This window comes from Anoplopoma fimbria, chromosome 4 (assembly GCF_027596085.1).
Source record: "Anoplopoma fimbria isolate UVic2021 breed Golden Eagle Sablefish chromosome 4, Afim_UVic_2022, whole genome shotgun sequence".
Classification (NCBI taxonomy): domain Eukaryota; kingdom Metazoa; phylum Chordata; class Actinopteri; order Perciformes; family Anoplopomatidae; genus Anoplopoma; species Anoplopoma fimbria.
Window position 1 is genome coordinate 22,429,010 of NC_072452.1, and position 18,821 is coordinate 22,447,830.

Sequence of the window (18,821 nt, forward strand, 5' to 3'; positions counted from 1 at the left end):
TTAAACGTTTCTTTATGAGTGCCGTGGCACTCAAGCTAGCCGGTTTAGTAATGAGACAATCAAAGTGTCGGGGTTCAGATTTGTGTAACAACAAATGCGCGAGCTGAGAGTCCTTCAACAAAACCTCTCTACCTTTCCAAGGCTGCATTCAGACAGAAATCAACACCCTCGTTCATTTGAACCGGACCATTGTGTCGACATAGTGAGGAAAGCCAGAAAACGACGAGAGTCAAGTATGCCAACACAGAAGGCTCCTCTGATTCTTCCCCTCATCTGATCATTAATATACACAAGTATTTTCAAAGCCATGTGGTATGGTTTTATAATGACAAAGACAAACTACAGCAATTGCTGGTATTGAGAGTAATTTCATATGTCCTATTGTTATGTTGGCTGTAGTCTTTGCGATGTGTTCAACTGCAACTTTTTTGGCTAAGACACATATGAGGCAACGCAATAATCAGCCTTCATTGCTGCTAGTCCTTAGATGTTGGTTAACTGTCTACACTTTGCAAGTACTACTGTTTCTTTTTTTTCTATCTTTTATGTGTACTGTCAATGAACATTATTCCTTCAAAAGAGAACCCGAGACGAGCTTTGTTACAGACTCAAAGACCCCCCATTGTGCCTTCATTTGCTTTCAAATGACTGAAAAAAAAAACAGTGGTTATGAAGTGTTTGAGAAGGGGTAGAAAGGGCTTCAAACAAAAGCTTTCATGATTGGACGTTGTTCTTTCATTGTCAAAGCTTTGGCTGTTCACTGTTCCATTGAGTTTCGGTGGTGAAGGGTTTTCTTACAGTAAAAAAGGGGTATGGGCAGATCAATAGACTTAACAAAACCGCTCCTGGAATCTGAGAGGAAGTGAGACAGATTGCTTCACCACGGGTCCGTCAGCAAACTAAGTAAGTGGGAGATAAAAGCTACGGCATTAAGATTGTCGAAAAGTTTCAGACATTTCAAGGTAATATTATAATGCCACCATTAGCTTAAGCTCCCTGCTATCTGACGGAGCGGGTGGGAAATGTGGCAGAGCCAGTCGGAGTGAAAGCACAAGTAGAGGAGAAAAAAATAAAAATATCAAAAGATCGCTGGAGTGAGAAAGGCTGCAAAGATCAGCTCATTTAAAGAAGCAAGAAAGAGGAAAAAAAAGAAATACATAGAGGCAGTGAGTCGGCGTAAGAGCTGCCACTTCCCTGGGTGCTGCTAAAGCCGTGTCTCATTCGGGGACGTCATATTTGGGTCAGGCCTGGTAAGCCAAGCAGGAGAGGCGAGGGCGATGGCGAGCGGCTCAGTCCCGCTGAACGGATGGCAAGTCATGCGTCCTGTGTCCCCGCTTTACGCTTCATTGGCGGACACAGTGGTGCCCGCTATGAGTCCACTCTGGGGACAGGCTGAGGGGTCAGCCTGCCAACGCCGCAGATGACTACTCTAAAAAATTGTTTTTCAAAAAAAGGCCTTCATCTTCCAACAGTCCGTTTAGCCTCAGTGCCACTCGTCACACCTCTTCACAAGAGAGTTGAAGCCATCACTCAGCGGTGACGAGACGGTTCCCCCTGAACAGGAACATGGCCGTGTCACTCCTTTGGGCCTGTGATGCAGCTCTCGATGACAAGCTGTGTGTCAAGTATGCTCTTAGGGTCATTTCCGAAACAGCCCTGGTTGACTTTATCACACGAGAAAGGATGAGTGTTGTTTGATTTTATCACTAACGGCACTGCTTTTCAGTAGAGACACTTTTCGTCACCCTGTCTGATGTTCCTCCTTTATTTGGAATGGGGTCAAAACTTAAAACTAGGTGTGCCCTTTATTCATTTATCTAATAAATGTTTTAACAAAGCGATGACCCACTGTTGATGATTATTGTTCACCGGGAGGGACCAGGGAATTAGACCTGGTCCCTCTGTCTGGTTTACACTATAATTTATACTATTTGGTACCAGAAAAACAAAAAAGCTTCTCTGTCTGTGGATAATAACACCATTTAAATGGCAAAAATGAGCATGAATAGTTTGGGTTTTTTGTGCAGTCCTGTTGAGGAAGTTCTGGCCCAGACAATTTAAGAGCATGTCTCCTTTTCTCATGTTAACTGTCGGCGAGTAGATGTTAGATTGTCTCCTCGGATTGGTCTGCAGGACACACTCCCTGTCCGTCATTGTCACCTTTGCAGCCTCAGCTTCAGCCTCGATTATCTGCTGGTAATCTGGGACGTTGTTTACCTGGGCCACACTGCAGAGCCAATCCTCTTGGCTGTCTGTTCGGCAGTAAAAGCGCTGACCAGACTGCTTGGCCTTTTGTCCTTGGACTCTTAAATAACTTCTGAGCCTAAAGGTTAGAGCTTTAGTAAGCTCACGATTGAATAGTTGGGATAAAACACGATTTGGGGATTGTTTGGCTGAGCGATATGGCCTTTAAAAATGTTGATTTACTGGATTTCTCCCTTCTTTTATGTCCTAAATAAACAGCAGTGCACATTAATATAACTCAAACTCCATAGCTTCACAGCAAGTCAATGCATGCCAATAAGAATTTAAACAAAAAAAATAGACGTGTGGTTGATGCTGGCCATCTTGTGTTCAGAAAAGCCTCAAAAAGAAAGAAAGAAATTGACTGACCTTTCCTCCGTTTCACCTGCAGCAGCAACAACATCTTTATCTATATCAATTCAATATGCTTTTTTGGCATGAATGTAACTAGGACCATATTGCCAAAGAGCCAAGTAATAATAGGATTATGAAGAAGGCACAACTCACAAATAATCAAGAAATAGCAGAAAACAATTAACCCTTGCTTTGTGTGTTTGTTTGTGAGACACTGCTTCCACATTGTAGGAGCCAGGAATAGCCTGTGCGATTTTGTACACCTTTTTTTGGTCACGAGTCACGTGGTGTTCAGGACTGCAATGGGGATATCAGTTGTTCACTAGTTTAGTTTGGCGAATGGAAGGAGAGGGGGTGAGAGAGGGAGTCTTATTTTTTGCTGACCGCTAATTGACGCTATTTACTGTTGTTTGGACGCTTTTGACACTGTTTATCGCTGTACACAGTTACGGAAATATTGAGAACATTTTTGAATGTGTGTTAGCTTGTTTCCTGCGAATAAAACTACCAAATCGAGCTACTGGATCTTTGATTCATTGAAAGCCAGCGCGCCTGCAGGTTAGTCTCCCCTACTCAGCCTCTCGGTGACTCATTTTAAGTTGCAGATAGTCACCTACACACATCATCCCTTTTTCCCTTCGCCATGTTTACAGTTGAAGACTAAGACGTTGTGACAGTACGACACACTACACGGGATAAATGCAACCGATTGACGGAAGCTGACCCTTTTTGCTGTTATCAATCCGATTTGAAACCCTACAGTGTCGGCTAAAACGGGGCTGATAATGTGAAGTCTGAACCAGGCTTAAGATGCCTATTGGTTAATTTGAATGCAGTCCATGGAAAACCTTAAGCATAGTGCTGAGCTCTGAGGTATACTATGGTATGTCAAGGTGGAACAGTGTGTAGGTATGCCACATTTACCTGTTAAACCTTGAAGATGCTCGTCTCAGTGTTGTCAAGATGTGACAGGTTGTCCAGTCCAGTTAAATCAGCAGCGAGTAGCCGGAAGCCTGAAACAGAATATTAAAATAAATATGTAACGAGATCAGAGCATCACTTTCTCATTTTACTTTCTAAATTGAACAGGTTGAGTTCTTTACATTGTTATGGACTGCCGTGCTCAGAATACTAATCATCCTTCTGAAATGCACAGTATGAGACACAGTAGACTTCACTGTTTGCATCTCTGCAGGCATATCAGACCACTCCGTGTTTATCATTCAGAGCGCCGGTACACAGGATTTATATTGCAATTTCTTGAAGTTAGTGGACGAGACTGCAGATTGAAGTCTCTGTGCGATATATCATTCTTTATTACTGCCTGTTGCCATGTCGCCCAGATTTATTTTTATTGCGTGTGTGTGTATTTGTGTGTGTTTGTGTGTGCATCTCCCTCTGTCATGCATTTCTACCCATCAATGTGATTTCCACTTGAGGGGAGGCTGTCACATTTATTTACATACTAAATCTGCAGACCGGATGGTATTTACAGCACAACAACACGCATGTATTGGCGCATGTGAGCGGAGAGGAGACGTGGATGTCAGTTTGTTCTCCATGTGTCCTACTCGTGTGGCTCCTGTGTGGAAACAGAGTTAAGTGGAGTGTGGGACTCCGGCAGTATTTGCAGCCAAGAGACTCAGCTGTTTGCAAAGTGCTCTTCATACACCCACTCCTATACATTTACTGTATGTGAACAGATGGAAAACGTCCGTCTTATATGATGCATTAACATCAATATCCAACTAAATGCTGAGTATAAAACTGACTGAAATGGGGGGGATAACTTCCTCATGACAGGATAAATACAAACAATACCTTTCTTATTAGTTACACCATCGTAGATACACAAAAAGGAGGCAACATCTCAATCTCTCGATTCAGTTTAATCCTGCAAATGTCGGTAAGGACATTGTTACCAAGTCATGAAGGTAGTTTTTTCAATTAAATGCCTTTCCACCATGTAGTTTTGTGTGTGTGTGTGTGTGTGTGTGTGTGTGTGTGTGTGTGTGTGTGTGTGTGTGTGTGTGTGTGTGTGTGTGTGTGTGAGAGAGAGTCCTCCTGTGTGGTTGTGTAAAGCTGAGCCCCATTCTCTCTCCATAGTTACAGATTCTATGGTAACAAGAGTGTTTACCTTGTGCGGAGGTGTTTTTGCACCAAGCTCATGGGAAGTTAGCTCTGATGAGAACAGTCAGGAAACACACACACACACACACACACACACACACACACACACACACACACACACACACACACACACACACACACACACACACACACACACACACACACACACACACGCACACGCACACGCCTGCTGTCCTTTATCAGAAACATTTCAGTTAAATGTCAAGTCACTAACATTCACTGGAAGACATTTACCAAAACAGGATCTGATGAAACCATGAATCTAGTGGAGGAAAAACCCACCAAATCCACCTTTTTGTCAATGTTCGTGACACATTATTGTATTATTATTATTGCGTATGACTACAAGTACAAACAGGTTTATGTGATTTGAATGTCAGGGGCACTAAAACATAGTTTGTTGTTCTTAAGTAGCAGTATGTGTAGTAGTGATTCATTTTGAAGTCTTAGGTCTAGACCGTACTCTTTAAAATACATAGATATGCTTACATTTTTCAGGAATTGAAATTTGTGTGGGAAGAATAGGTTTTTTCATAGTTTCACTACCTCTCAGATTTGATTTGTGACCCGGGGTTAGAGGTTTCAGGACCATGATGAAAACAGGAAAAAGGAAGTGGACGGTTTATCAGAAATCAAATGTGTTAATCTTCTGTTTTACAGCCGCTGCTTTGACCACAAAATATATCCGACCAGGCAGGCTGCATTGAAGTGTTAAGCGTGGACACACATATGTGAACACAGCTGAGTTTCAATCTGCCGCATCCGATTACAAAAATCGCATTGAAAAGACAAGTGTAACCACGGCCGTAGTCCCATCATGACTCACACAGTCTGGGAATAAAAAGGTCAAAATTGATGGAGCAGGGGTTAAGATGTCCTGACTTTAAGTCTGCAGTAATGCATGTTTGTATATTTGATCTCAGTTTGTATGGCTGGTAAACCATGTAGTGTATAGAGTATGTGAATAATGCTAAGGACTTTTGTTGCGTAATTCTTCTCTCCATGTTTCTTGTTTATCTCCATTTGTTTGACTCTCTAGTAAAGTATTTTTTCTAGTAAACACAAAAAAGAAAAAGTATCTAAAAATACTGAAAAACTTTTTTGGTTGCATAGCAACAAGGATGAAGAAATGTTCCTGGCATGTTGTCAGCTCCTTCTGTTGCTAGACATTCAGAAAAGGCCTCGTGTCTGATCACAGCCTGAGGCCGCGATGACACCTCCAGAAGGTGTCAAAAGGCAAAACATACTGCCGTGACATATGCGGTTATTAAAGCGGAGATATTCTGTTTAATTACACCTTCATGTTGGTCGCCGAGCTGTAATTGCTGAAATGATTTGGGGCACTTTTACCTGCCAAACAGCATAAGTGGTACTTTGCTTGATTTTTCTATTCATTCAAATTCAAATTCTGGTTTGAGTTCCTCCACTGGTGTACTTTTCTTTTACTCCTTCTTCTGCTTGGTTACTATTCAGTTTATTCCAAACAAACCAGAAGAACCAGAACCAAGAAGACCTGCCTGACTTATGTGTTAAATAAACTGTTTCAAACTATATTTTGCGCACTCACTAAAGTGTTAGGATCAGTCAGTAACAATTTAATATCTGCCTTTAATGATATTTTGGAGTGCTGCAGAAATAAGCTGTTATTACAATAGATAAATGAATCTGTCAAACCGTTAAGCCAACAGTTCCCCAAATACACATCCAGGAGCTACAGAGCAACATTAGCATTAATCTAGGGTTGTTTTTCTGTCAAACAAATGGATGCAAGTTCATATTCACTCTCGTTTAACTTTGTTTTTGCTCTCACAAACTCCTGGGGGAAATATCCGGCTCCTTAACTGCCAACTGTTCCACTATGTTTGCCAGCTAGTCCCTATCTGCTGTTCCTGGAAACAACGCTGATGCGAGAGGTGAGACTGAACCAAAGCAGTAAAGTTACAGGCTATAAAACCAAAACAATGAGCCGAAAGACGCTAAAACGCTCAATAGAGCTGGGGGAAACTGTTAAGATCACATACACGTAGTCATTTATCTATTGTAAATATAAACTAATGGATTATATCATCTTAAAATGAATTGTAATTATATGAAAATGTCATGGATTATTACATAGGAGTGTTAAAAATCAGGGCACCGGCAAAACTCCTGGATTATGTCACTAAAGCGTTGAAGAGGCCGAACAGAGTTCCCTCGCTGCATTAATGTTACAACTCCTGCTGAATCTAATTCTTAACATAAAGCTCTCTCTCCCGTTTTCAGCGTGTGTCCCCAGATAACTTTGTGATGGAGAGTCGACGTCGTTGGCAACAGCGTCCCTTCTGTTCGGGGAAAAAAAAAAAATCTCCGACCGGCTGTGTGCTTTGTTGCGCCTTACAAGCAGAGCAGGGCTGAATTGAAGTTTCGTGGTGTGGAAGTGTATCTCATGGCCAGGCTTACTTCCTTCCTTACTTATTTATTTATATTTGTAATAAGCCTGTTAGAGACGGTGTCACAGACAACTGCTAAGGCTTAGGAGGGGGAATATTAGAGTTTTGTTGATTCGGCTGGTGGCTTTAGGAGCAAGTTGATTGGAATTTTCTCCCCTTTTTTGTTCCAGCCACACTGCCGTCGGTAAATACTGCACAGCCGGTCAAGACAGCATGGAAATCATTTTCCAACTTTATGTCTTTTTCTTTCCACCTAACCAATCATTTATACATCTATTTACAAATCGATATATGATTTATATATCTATATATCCTTCCTCTTCTAAGAGCGTGCATTCTTTCTCTTTGCTGTTTTTCTTTGTCCAATTGCAACGTGATCTCAAAGGAAGGCGTTCAAATAGCAAGCCACTTTTAAGGAAATTTCGCGTGTCAAGGCTACGCATTTGAAGCTTTTTGTGTGTCATTTAATGCCCCGTTCTCAATCTCAAGTTGTCACAGTTTTTAAACACACTTTTGACGTTGTGAATTCAAACAAAACTACCTGGTTAGGTGTGGCTAACGATCATTGTTTGTGTTAAAATAACACAAACAACGACTTTTGTTTTTACACGGGAACAGTGGTCTCCTTGGTGAAAGTCCTGTGTTTGTTTGACCCATCCATCCACCTCGACCTCTCTTTATAAGTCACCTGACTTCCGGATCACTTGCTTTCCGAGCCACGGCTTGAACTGAACCACAAAAAGCAAAAGTACGCAGGACTATTAGGGAGATGGCGTTTTATCCGCCAGGCTGCCATCTGTCTCAGTCTCTACCTCTGTCTCTTGCTCTTTTACCCCGTTTGCTTTTTCCATTTTAGTAGTTAAAGCTTGTAAATGTTCTTATGCAGAGCAACTTAAAATATGCGAGGATGTAAATAAGCTTTGGTTGGGACACCAGCAGCATTTACAGCATCTAGCAGCAAATAGTGCTCGTCTGTAAGTCACAACAGCTCGTCTTTGACTTTCTGTCTGTCAAGATTTGCTCCACTCCGATTCCAGTTTCTTCACTACACCCGTTTTAACTATTGCTCTCCCTGAAAAGCAGAAATGATTGCATGACGTATTAAACACTATAAACTAGAGCTTTACTAATAAATCAGCCAGGTTTCGACAAGGAAGAAGAATGCATGAAATGAAAAGCAAATTATCTCTGGTTCTGCTGCATTGACTTTTATCTTTTGTTTTTTAAACTGCACATCTTGCATTTGACAGTTTTATAGACTTGTGATACTAAATTCATAGAGTAATCTTTTAGGATATCTGAGTTTGTTCATTTTATGTTAAACTGCATTAAACAGTAGTTACACCTGCTTGATATTGACTTGAAATCCAGTATATCATGAACAAAAAGTGGCTGCACAACGCTTGCAAATTTAAAAAATATTATTAGTATTCGACTGAAATATAACAGTAATATATCTTCACAGTAAAGGTATTATGTTGTGCTGTCTTTATAGAGCAGCATTGACGGTTTATCAAGATGAAGATATTTTTGCAATTTCGCAGCCGCTTTTTCTGTTTCAAAATGATTTAGAGCGAGTGCAGCCGCAGCAAATGAGGTTCAGTTTCCAAGGTTTACAACATTACAGGCATGAATAGTGAACGGCTGAGTGTCAAAGTCATAATGTTGACAGTGTGAAGTAGAAAAGACGGAGAATGTCTTTGTCCTTACAGCTACTGGCAGAGAAGGGAAAGGTTCAAACCTGGCTTCAGTACAAATGTATTTTTCTTTTCAGCACCATAGTGGGTGAAATGCTTTGTGCGCCCTTCAACACTCGTCACTTGTCTCACCCCCTACCGGGCGGCTCCATTGTCAGTTGGACCTGTTCTGGGTGACATTTATTTGAAAAAAAAGGGGCTTTAATCCCCCACAGGGACGAGGTTATTGGCTTTTCATGGACGGTATGTTACATGATATTCCTGAATAGTTTATGCAGTTTGAGCCTCAGCGCAGTCTTTTCAAAAAGGTCAGTCATCTCAACAGCTCTGCTTGGATAACAACCACAGGATGTTCTACTGGTTACACAAACCGTCACAGACAGATCCCTGTTCACGTCCCATTCTGTAAAATCTACTGTCATGAGGAGAAAAAAAAAAACTGTAAAGGATTTTTATCAAATAATGGAAAGATTCAAAAACCCAAACATCACTGAACAACAGAAACACTATCATGCGTATACTTTATGCTATATTATTGCAGATGTACAAGAAATATTTTCCTTCTTTAGTGGAAATCTATCTTTCTACATGGAAATATATATTTTTATAGAAAGCATTATGAGAGGAAATATCGGTGAAATGATGAAACGCACAAAAAAAAAAAAAAAAAGTCAAATGAACAAGACTAAACTATAAAGTGTCTCTCTGTGGATTAGTCTGCTGTGGTGTAGTTCATCTGATCAAACCTTTTACACTCTTAGAAGTTTACATGTATGTGTTGTGATTCTGCTGCATCTACTCACAAACAATCAACGCATAGATGGACATGTGTGTTTATTGTATTCAGTCACTAAAGGCGTAGGCTTGAACATTTCTGTCAAATCATTTAATCCACGGCACTAATCGCCTTTTTCTCCATGGACACCCAGAGGGGCTGCTGGGAGGATTACCGGTCACACATCGCAGTTTGTTTGCTGTGATGATTCTGCTCTTAAATACAAGGTCTTATGGTACAGCATTTTAATCTTTGTAGGGTTGCCAATGACGATTATTTATGTTCCTGATTAATCAAGAAAATAAAAGGTTAATAAATCTGTTAATTGTTTAGTCTAAATGTCAGGAAATAGTAAACAATTTCTCCAAAAATATCATCTTCGGTATGGTTCTTTTGTCTTTCTAAAATATATAAAACTTACAATATCTTTTCCATTTACCAAATCCTCACATTTGTTACGTTGGAGCTTGAGAATGATTGACATTTTTGCTGTATAAAAGACTTTGTACAATTATTATAATTGTCAACTTGTTTTCGAATGAGTAGTTGTTTTAAATTGTCTGAGATTTAAAAAGGTTTATGATCATGACTATGAAAAGTTACGGTATGGTTTTAAATATAAAGTGATGGTTACTTGAAAGGGGACGTATATGGAGGAGTTAGATGAGATGAAAGGAGCAAATTTAGCCAAATTTTGGTTAAAAACAAAAGTTTTAAGCTTATAAACGGACAATGTATTAAGAGGTTTCTATGGAAGTTTAGATTATTTTTACCAAAGTGAAAATTGGCTCCCATTGGAATCAATTACAAGTAAAATGAATGAATAATATAATCAGAATTTGATTTATATTTCACACTATACCATTGGGTTAATACTCTTATCTTCAGAGACAGCATTCTCTCATTATAGCGATGTTGATATTGATGATATGCTATCTCTTCAGAAAAGACATCTCACACATTCAGCCAGTCAATACCAGGACTAAATAAACAGCAGCTACGATGTGGTGTTAAAGTCAATAATCAACGCCTTTGCTTTGAGTGGCAAACTCAAATCAATGGTGTTGTTTTAATGAACGTGTCAGCCCTCATATTTTGAACCAACTGCAGGGGAAAAAATATATTTCATGACTGAAGAAAAGAATGTTGTTATCGGGCAGATGGAAGGAAAGCCAAGCATAACAAATTAAATCAATTCGGGGTGAAGTGCAGTCTGGGCTGATCATATTTAGCGATTTCTTTTAGTGTTCTTAGTCGGGGTGAACGCCACTGACGATAAATTCGAGGGAAAGCGTGCAGACATCTCCATGCAAATGCTAAGACAAGGTTACATGGACAGGAATCTGATTTGTTTTGCCTCGCTGGTGTCAAAATCACAAAGGATCAACCAAAACTGTTCAATAAACATGGCCCAGAAAAACCAAATACTCAACTGTAGTTTGAACCACAAGAAGAAACTAATAATATAATAATAAAAGTAATTGCACGACTTTATGAAGCCACCTTGGTGAGAATAAAGTTCTGGTCCAGCTGTTCAGCAGCCTGGGAACCCCCCACTGTTCATGGCCATAAGGGTAACTCCTTTCCTCTGCTATTTTAAAAACCTGGCAGCCAAACAAAGATAAAGAACAGCTGGATTCCTCTGAGCGGGAGACTCCCTTCTAGTGAAACCGATGAAAAATTCATCTTGCTAGGTTCTGCTTTATCTTGAGCTCCCCGCAAAGCTTCATTAAATCCGCTATAAAAACCTCCACTTCGATTTGGTTCAGAGCTGAAAAGCTACCGGAGCCGGCCTCTGCTATGCATTCACATTTACATTAATTCACGCACACATTTGCATTGAACACTCGCATTCTGCTGAGAGAGCAGTTTTACAATACAGGGAGCATCAGTGGAGACCTCTGAAACTATGATAGCTTCATCATAACAAACAAAAGGTTAGCTTAGCATTGTTAAAGGCCACAGCATCCTGACATATACATTTAATGTGCCTTTAAAATGACGAGCGCCAGCAGAGCAGGTGGGGGGGAGTTAACGTGGGTGGAAACGAGCAGCAAGTGAGCTTTTCGTTCATGGAGAGGGATTAGACGCCTCTCACTAGAATCTAGAATATTCAATCCGGCCCTCTCGCCTTGGTGCTTTTCTCTCTCTTTCACCTCTCTTCTTTTTCTCTCCTCTCTTATCCCTCTTGTCTTTGATCATCCTCTGTCTTTTCTTTCTCATTCCTGGTCTCTTATATCCCTCCATCCTGTACTGCTTTTTTTTTTATTATTCCTTGTGATTACAGCAGGGACAAGCTCATTTATTCATATTTCAGACGTTGGGAGTTTTGGTCCATGCAAATATTTCTCATACGGCAGATCAAACAATGGTCAGCCTGTTGATTTGTTTCTTTGGTAATGAATCTGTTATTCATTCGTCTATTCTCACTCAATCACAAGCAAACACTGATTTGAGCAGGCTTCTCTTTTCTCTCTTTGAGTTGGTGGACTAGACGTTCTGGGTTTGCAACAGTGCCTCCTATCAATTGTGTTAATGCAAAACTAATTTGCATTGATGAACATGTTTGGTAGAAGCGCTGGGATTTCGCATTGATTGATTCTGGCAACTAGCCCTTAGTTGAATGTCGGGTTAGTTAAGGTCTTGATTAAATATTGAAGATTAAAAGCGGACTCGAAGCATGAGAAGAACAACAGCCCAGATATCCACTCCAACCGGCTCTTCTTACTGTGGTATATGAACACCATATTCAAAACTTTGCAGTGAAAAAATAATAAAAAATACAATCCAGATGGCAATAATCTCAATCCAAAGTACCATTTTTATTTAACTAGATATAAATGAGAGCCAAAATGACGAGACGAGAGTAACTGATCATCAGAAAACGAATCTACAAATGTTTTGAAAATCCAAAAAAGGTGAAATATTCACAAGTTCCAGCTTCTCCAATGTGCTGCTTTTACTTTTTCTTCTATGAGAGAAAACTGAATCATTTTGGGATCTTTTTTCCTCCAGGCACTTGCAATTTGTATTTAATTCAGAGGAGACAGGGTTGAGGGTTTTCTTGAAATGATACCAGAATACTTGTTCCACTGTTTATAGGATATATTTCCCAAAAGTGCCAACAGTTTTTTTTTTTTTATTGATCCGTCTCTCTGCGTTTCAATCCTCCTCTTTTAGAGCTGATATCTTCTTCCACAAAACCTCAGCCTTTCAGAGAGGTCGGCACCAATCTGAAGCAGCCTTTCTCACATGTTGACATATTACTGCAATGTTTGGGCCTGAGGGCTTACTGTGCGGTGGTAGGGATCTTGTTTACCATCGTTACAGTTTGTGTCCTGTCGGGACAAAAAGGAATTTTAAAACACCTTCACTACAAGGTCAGGGGCTTCTTTGTATCGACACAAAAGGGCCATTACAGCAAAAGTAAATTATCGCTGGGCTCGGATTCGCTGTGCTTTATTTTTCAGATCGTTTTACACCTAAGTGAGGAAACGCACAATGGCGACTGATGACAGCAATCCTGGGGCGGAGGAAGTAACCTAGAAGCTGGAAAACGTTGACTGCCAACTAACCTATAAAGTTGTGTTTGCCAAACTTTCTGGGATAAATGCTGGCAGGAAAAAGTGTATCACTACCTTAAACTGTTCGCTTACTGTAACAACTATCAAACTGCCCTTAAGCAAGGCACCTGAGCTGCACCTGCTCTAGAACAAGACTGTGGTCGTGCCAGACAGGTCAAGCGTGGAATTATACAAGTGTGATGAAGACTGACTGAGAAATGAAACGCCCTCTCAGTCAAATAATCCCGCATTTATAAATGTTGAAATAAAGGCAATTAGACACGACAGCTTTATAAAGATAAGCTCATCTCTTCCTAAACAGCCGTAATAACTAGGTGAAGTATAAGCCTGGAGCGCCGTCCCATTAATACAAATCTCATGCTTTGAATAATAGGCAGGGATCATCAGTGTGGTTGTGATGAATTAAAACAATTATTGTCAACAGTTTATCGGCAGGAGATTTTGTTCCTTCTGAAAGAAAAAAGAAACCCTTCATTGCAGGAGGAGAAAAAAAGCCCCTTGTGTCTTTTGCATCTTATTTTGGGAAACTGATTGCCTCTGAGAAGACTTGCTGTCTGTGTCATCATAATATGATGAGTCACAGCCGGCGCTGCTCCAGGTGTAGATATGAAAGAGAACAGAGATGTGCAGTATTTGATTTGCAGTAGATTTGTTTGGGTTGTTTAGAATCCCCATGATTTCTATTTTGGAAATGAATTGAATACAAATGAATTGTTTATAGGAAAACTACTTGCAACAATAAAAGTGTTGTAATATCAGACAATTTCCTTAATGAATAACTATTATTCAGTGTTTCCACTACCATTATATCAGAGAGGCAGCTTGCGCCGCCTAACTGACAAGAACCTACTGATTTTGTTCATTCATTTTTTAATAATTTAGGTATAAAAATCAGTGTTACCCATTTAGTAACTAGACTGGCAGCCTGCCACAGTGTGATTTGTCCCACCACAGTTTTATAATGAACCGTAAATACAATTTTACCTTCTCAACAGGTGGGCATGCTCGTCATATTTCCTCTGTCGCTGTACTTTCAACATCCACATAGCTACAAAAGTCCCATTGTCATCTACTAAGAGTTCACACTGAAAATGGGCGACCTGCTTATGAATATACAGTATCATGTGAACAGAACCACGTCAGTTGCTAGTTCTGAAAGTGTCTCTCCAATCTGGAGGTTTGGATAAAGTTTATTAATTTGAACTAAACATTATGAATGTTTCTCCTTTGCGATGACAAGTCTTCTCTTATTTATAAGTTGATCTGTTGAACGACACTATTTGTTACAGTCCTTAAAGTTGCCTTATCGGCTGTTGTTGCAGAAAGAATGTCATTCACAGCCACAAAGTTTTTCTGATATCTTGATAATCAGGGAAAAAATATTTCATTGTATTATTGAGCTTGAATTAACCCATTGTTATTGGGTATTCTTTGGGTTTCCCAAAATCGCAATTTTGTAGCTTAGCTTTTCTCTAACGAAAGACATACTTTTATGCAGCTGCTAGTTGTTTAAAGTTGCTAAGATATGATTTTAACTACCAGTGTCATGACTATCTGCTACAGTCACATCAATTACATGGTCTTTGACATCCAGAATCCTATACTCTCAAAATAGAGTTCCACTGTGAGCTCTTCTGAGATCCACAACAAACCAGAATGTCAACACCACCAACAGGATCCTAACATGATGTCATGCCATAAATAAATAAAATAAGAGTTCTGTCAGACTTGCCCCGGTCTAAACCCAGAGGGAAGAGATGGGGATGAAGGGGCACTGCAGTGTCAGAGTTTCGCTCTGGATTTCCTGACATCATCTTGTCAAAGATGACAACTTGCAGCTTCAGCTTGACAGCAATAATTTATCACATTAACTATATTCAGCACTTTTGTGGAGTTGATGGAGGAAAGTTTCCATACCAAGGCCATCTAAGTAAAACGGAGGGAGTCTCTGTCCGTCTGTCTGTCCTTTGATTTTCTCTACAACCAATCATTCAATCGACTTTACACTTGACGGCTGTATAGCTGAAGGACGAAAGTGCGATGCCGAGTGAGATCTATGGAATATATTTATTAGTAGTACGTTATCTACAAACTGCGGGGCTGAAACTAACGATTATTTTTTTGTCTATGAAATGTCATAAAAGGAGAATATTGGCTTTGTTTTCTTTTTAAATGTCACCGACCAACTTTTTTTAATTATCAAAATAGCGATTCATTTAATAGTTGACAACTAATCGAATTAATTGATCAATTCTTGCGGCTCTAACACACTGTGTAGTGTATTGAGATGGGACCCTGTTTAACTGTTACACAACCAAAAGGCATGCTGGGAACAGCTCGCTCTCCGTCGCTCGCTACAGTACATTCCCTACAGATAAAGAAAGAGAGATCTATGGGAAATATTTATAATTAACAACTTATCCGATCGACCGAAGCTTGGCAAGTGTATTGCTTAGGACCCAAGGAAACACAGTGAGGAGTGTGAAGTTGTTTGGGTGAGCAGTTCTTGAGAAAGCTGCAAACAGCAATACCAGAGGCCAAACAATTGGTCCGTTTGGTAAAATCAAGTTTTTAAAGGGCACTTCAATAGTAATGTTAAAGCTGAAAATGACTATGAATGAGGTTGTAAAATAAAGTCATCAGCTTTGCACACAACACCAATAACATCCCTATTATATTTTTAAGCTAATTATCCAAAAGACCGATTGCTGTTAATAATACCTTACTGGTTAGATTTCTTACACACTGTGTGAGTAGAAATGAATAAAAGATGCTGAATGTGTACAATGCAGTTATGGTTGCATATAGAAAACAACAGGTCTCTTAATGTTTTGTTTGTTTTCTCTTTGTTGTTACAGATCTGATTGTCAAACTGGCAAAAGACAAGTTTGGAGCCATTCAGACGGAATACCAAAAGGTAACCGCGTGTGTGTGTGTGTGATTGTTAAAATGACTGTTTTGCAATATTTTTTTCTGATTGAAAGCAGACATTGATGATATATATTACAGAAGAAATGTACCTCTGAGATACTCCGTAGTCCACCACTTCTCCGCTGTTAATAGCTTTCACAAGCAGAGGCAAGGTCATCTTTTTCACTGGCACCGCAAGAAAAATGGTAATTGCTTCTGGCACAACCTGTGAATTCAAAGAGAGGAACATCACTTTAGTTTTCATGATGAACAACTTTGATAACCAAAGATGTTTTTTTATTCCCAGTCACTGAGATCAAAAGGTTCGCTCTGTGCCTTCCTCTCACTTATGGGAGCATTTGCAGTCTGTGTGCAGCGTTACAATATGCAACTATGTGGATATGCATGACAGAATCCTTTGATTTTCTCTCTTTTTTTTTTGTTCTATTTCATCCATGTTTTTGTTTGGTGGCTTTGCTCTTTCTTTGACGCTGCGTTGCCTTTGTCTTCTGCATGCCCTCTTCATCTGATCTGCTCTGATCTGATCTGGCCTCCCTCAGCCAGAGAACATAGTGCTGACCCTTCAGGTAAAATCTGCACACTGGAACTTAACAGTGCAACCCATCCCCTTGTTTTATCATGCTCCCGAGTCACCAGGGTTGCACAATTCCACCTAAAATGACTAACTTTGTTACACTTTAGTTCCCATACTACCATTTTTTTTTGTTTATTTCAACATTTTTATCATTTGATTATTGGTGATTAGTTGTGCAGCCCTATGGCTCCCACCCAGTCATCCTATCCACCTTGCAAACACCATCTTTGCCAAAACTGTAGCTTCTAACTCATTTTAGTCCTGATTTAGATCCATTCAGCTTCATGGAGGAGCAACAATGCTGACTGGATCACAACGGCAGAGTTTTAGTGCTCTAGAATTCATTTTATACACACTGTTTGTAACATTCTTTCACACCAATGTCCTGGCCATGACTCTCCTACGTTATGCTTATTGTGAAATTGTATCCTTTGTTTTCCTATTTGGCAGATGGCGACTTTAGGCCCTTAGAAATCCAGCATGTAACACAATCAAAAGCGCTTGATCTTTTGTGTGCTGATGTTGGCAGAATCATTTTTACTACTATACTGCAACCTGGACCCCTGACACACAGAGTGCAGCGATGCTACAGCTTTATAGAGCTTCCTAAAAACATGTGTTCTGCTCAGAGTTTCACACATCTCTCAGAAAGAAATGAACAAAACAAAACCATGAACATCCCATTGCAGTAGAAAGAAGGAGATAATCAGTTTTCTGGTCCCTCCTGAAATGTGTGATTTACAATAACAATACCTAAAAATACACTCAAACAACCAAGATCTAAAACAAATGCTGAATGGTCTTTGCTTCAGTCAGGACGGATCAATTTCTCTTATACACTCGTAGGTCAAAATCTACATTGTTGATTCTGTAGTTGACCTTTTAAATGAATTATATGCATGACTGTGGCTAGTTTATCAAAGACAGTGACACCAAGTCAAAACTGACAGCAAACCTTTTCTCTTAGAGGTCAAAAAAAGGATGGACATCCATACAAGAGCTACTATCATGATTGATTTTGTAAAATAAACCACCAAACGTAATATCGTATCAAAGCATAAGTGTTATCTAGTTTGTCGAATTTGCATTGGCCTTGGTTGTCTCCCGTTTGTCCCCACCCAATGAATGAAAAGCAGACTAATCCTGCTATAAAAGAACATGTCAACCAAGAGTACAGTGGATCATTTCCTTAGTGAAATGTCCTGGTGTAATCTTGGTTTGAATGAAAGCTTCAATGCAGTGGATTGAAATAGTCCGGATGGGATCAAAGGCTTACTGTTGTTTGTTGCAGTCTTCACTTTTCCTACCTAACTCATAAAGGATATCATGGAGAATATACACTAATGTTGTCCCTTGTGGATCCAGAGTAGTATCCGATCAAATCCACTATCAAGTAACAGGATCTGAGTCAGAGCAGTGAATCCAAAAGGGAAGCACCAAAAAAAAAAATTCACAAAGAACCATGACGTCAATTCATTCACAGTGTCCTCTCTAAAGAATGTATCTTACAGTCAGTGAGCAGTCTAGGGTAACAGCATTTTGCTCAAAGACACTTCAGCAGTCCTTGTGGCAGCTGCTTTGATTTAAAGTAATAATCTCAAAATTGAAATGAATGTCTGTTATATCACTATCAATCACAGAAAGAGGTAACAGAATGATTTTGTTCCTATGGCCTACTGATGAAAGTCTCGCAATATTTATACATTTGCAGTATTACAAACTGGGTGTTTGTGGCGACATTCCCACTAAAATCCATTGTATCCACAAAAAAATATACTAAAATAACTAAATGCACTTAATTCTGAAAATGACATTGTTTTCACTCAAAGAGAAATCAACCTTGGTTGAAATTTTAAAAATTCCCACACTAGAATCTGATAAAAATCACAGAACGCCTGTCTTCAACACTCGTGATGCCGCCTCATCATCCAGTACGGTCTTATTCAAAAGGTCATCTTCTTCTTTTGGGTATTTGCCAAGACAAGTCTATAGTCCAAAAATAGTCAGAGCTGCGGGCCCTTGGAGAGTGGTGGGTGGAAAAAAAATATAAATTTTTTGTGAAGATTCACCCAATAACAAGCA

The 18,821-nt window shown here is 39.7% G+C and overlaps 1 protein-coding gene across 7 annotated transcripts in view; it reads left to right on the forward strand.

The window, feature by feature from the left end:
* prom1a (prominin 1a) overlaps positions 1-18,821 on the forward strand; it is a 74,171-nt gene that overhangs the window by 9,378 nt on the left and 45,972 nt on the right. For all 7 annotated transcript variants that reach the window (XR_008531174.1, XR_008531175.1, XR_008531176.1 and 4 more), the window contains exon 2: positions 16,093-16,151. Coding sequence is in view for 3 of the 7 variants with exons in the window: in XM_054597555.1 (XP_054453530.1) it covers positions 16,093-16,151 (59 nt within the window). In the remaining 4 variants the exon portion in view is untranslated. The remainder of the gene's footprint in view (positions 1-16,092; positions 16,152-18,821) is intronic.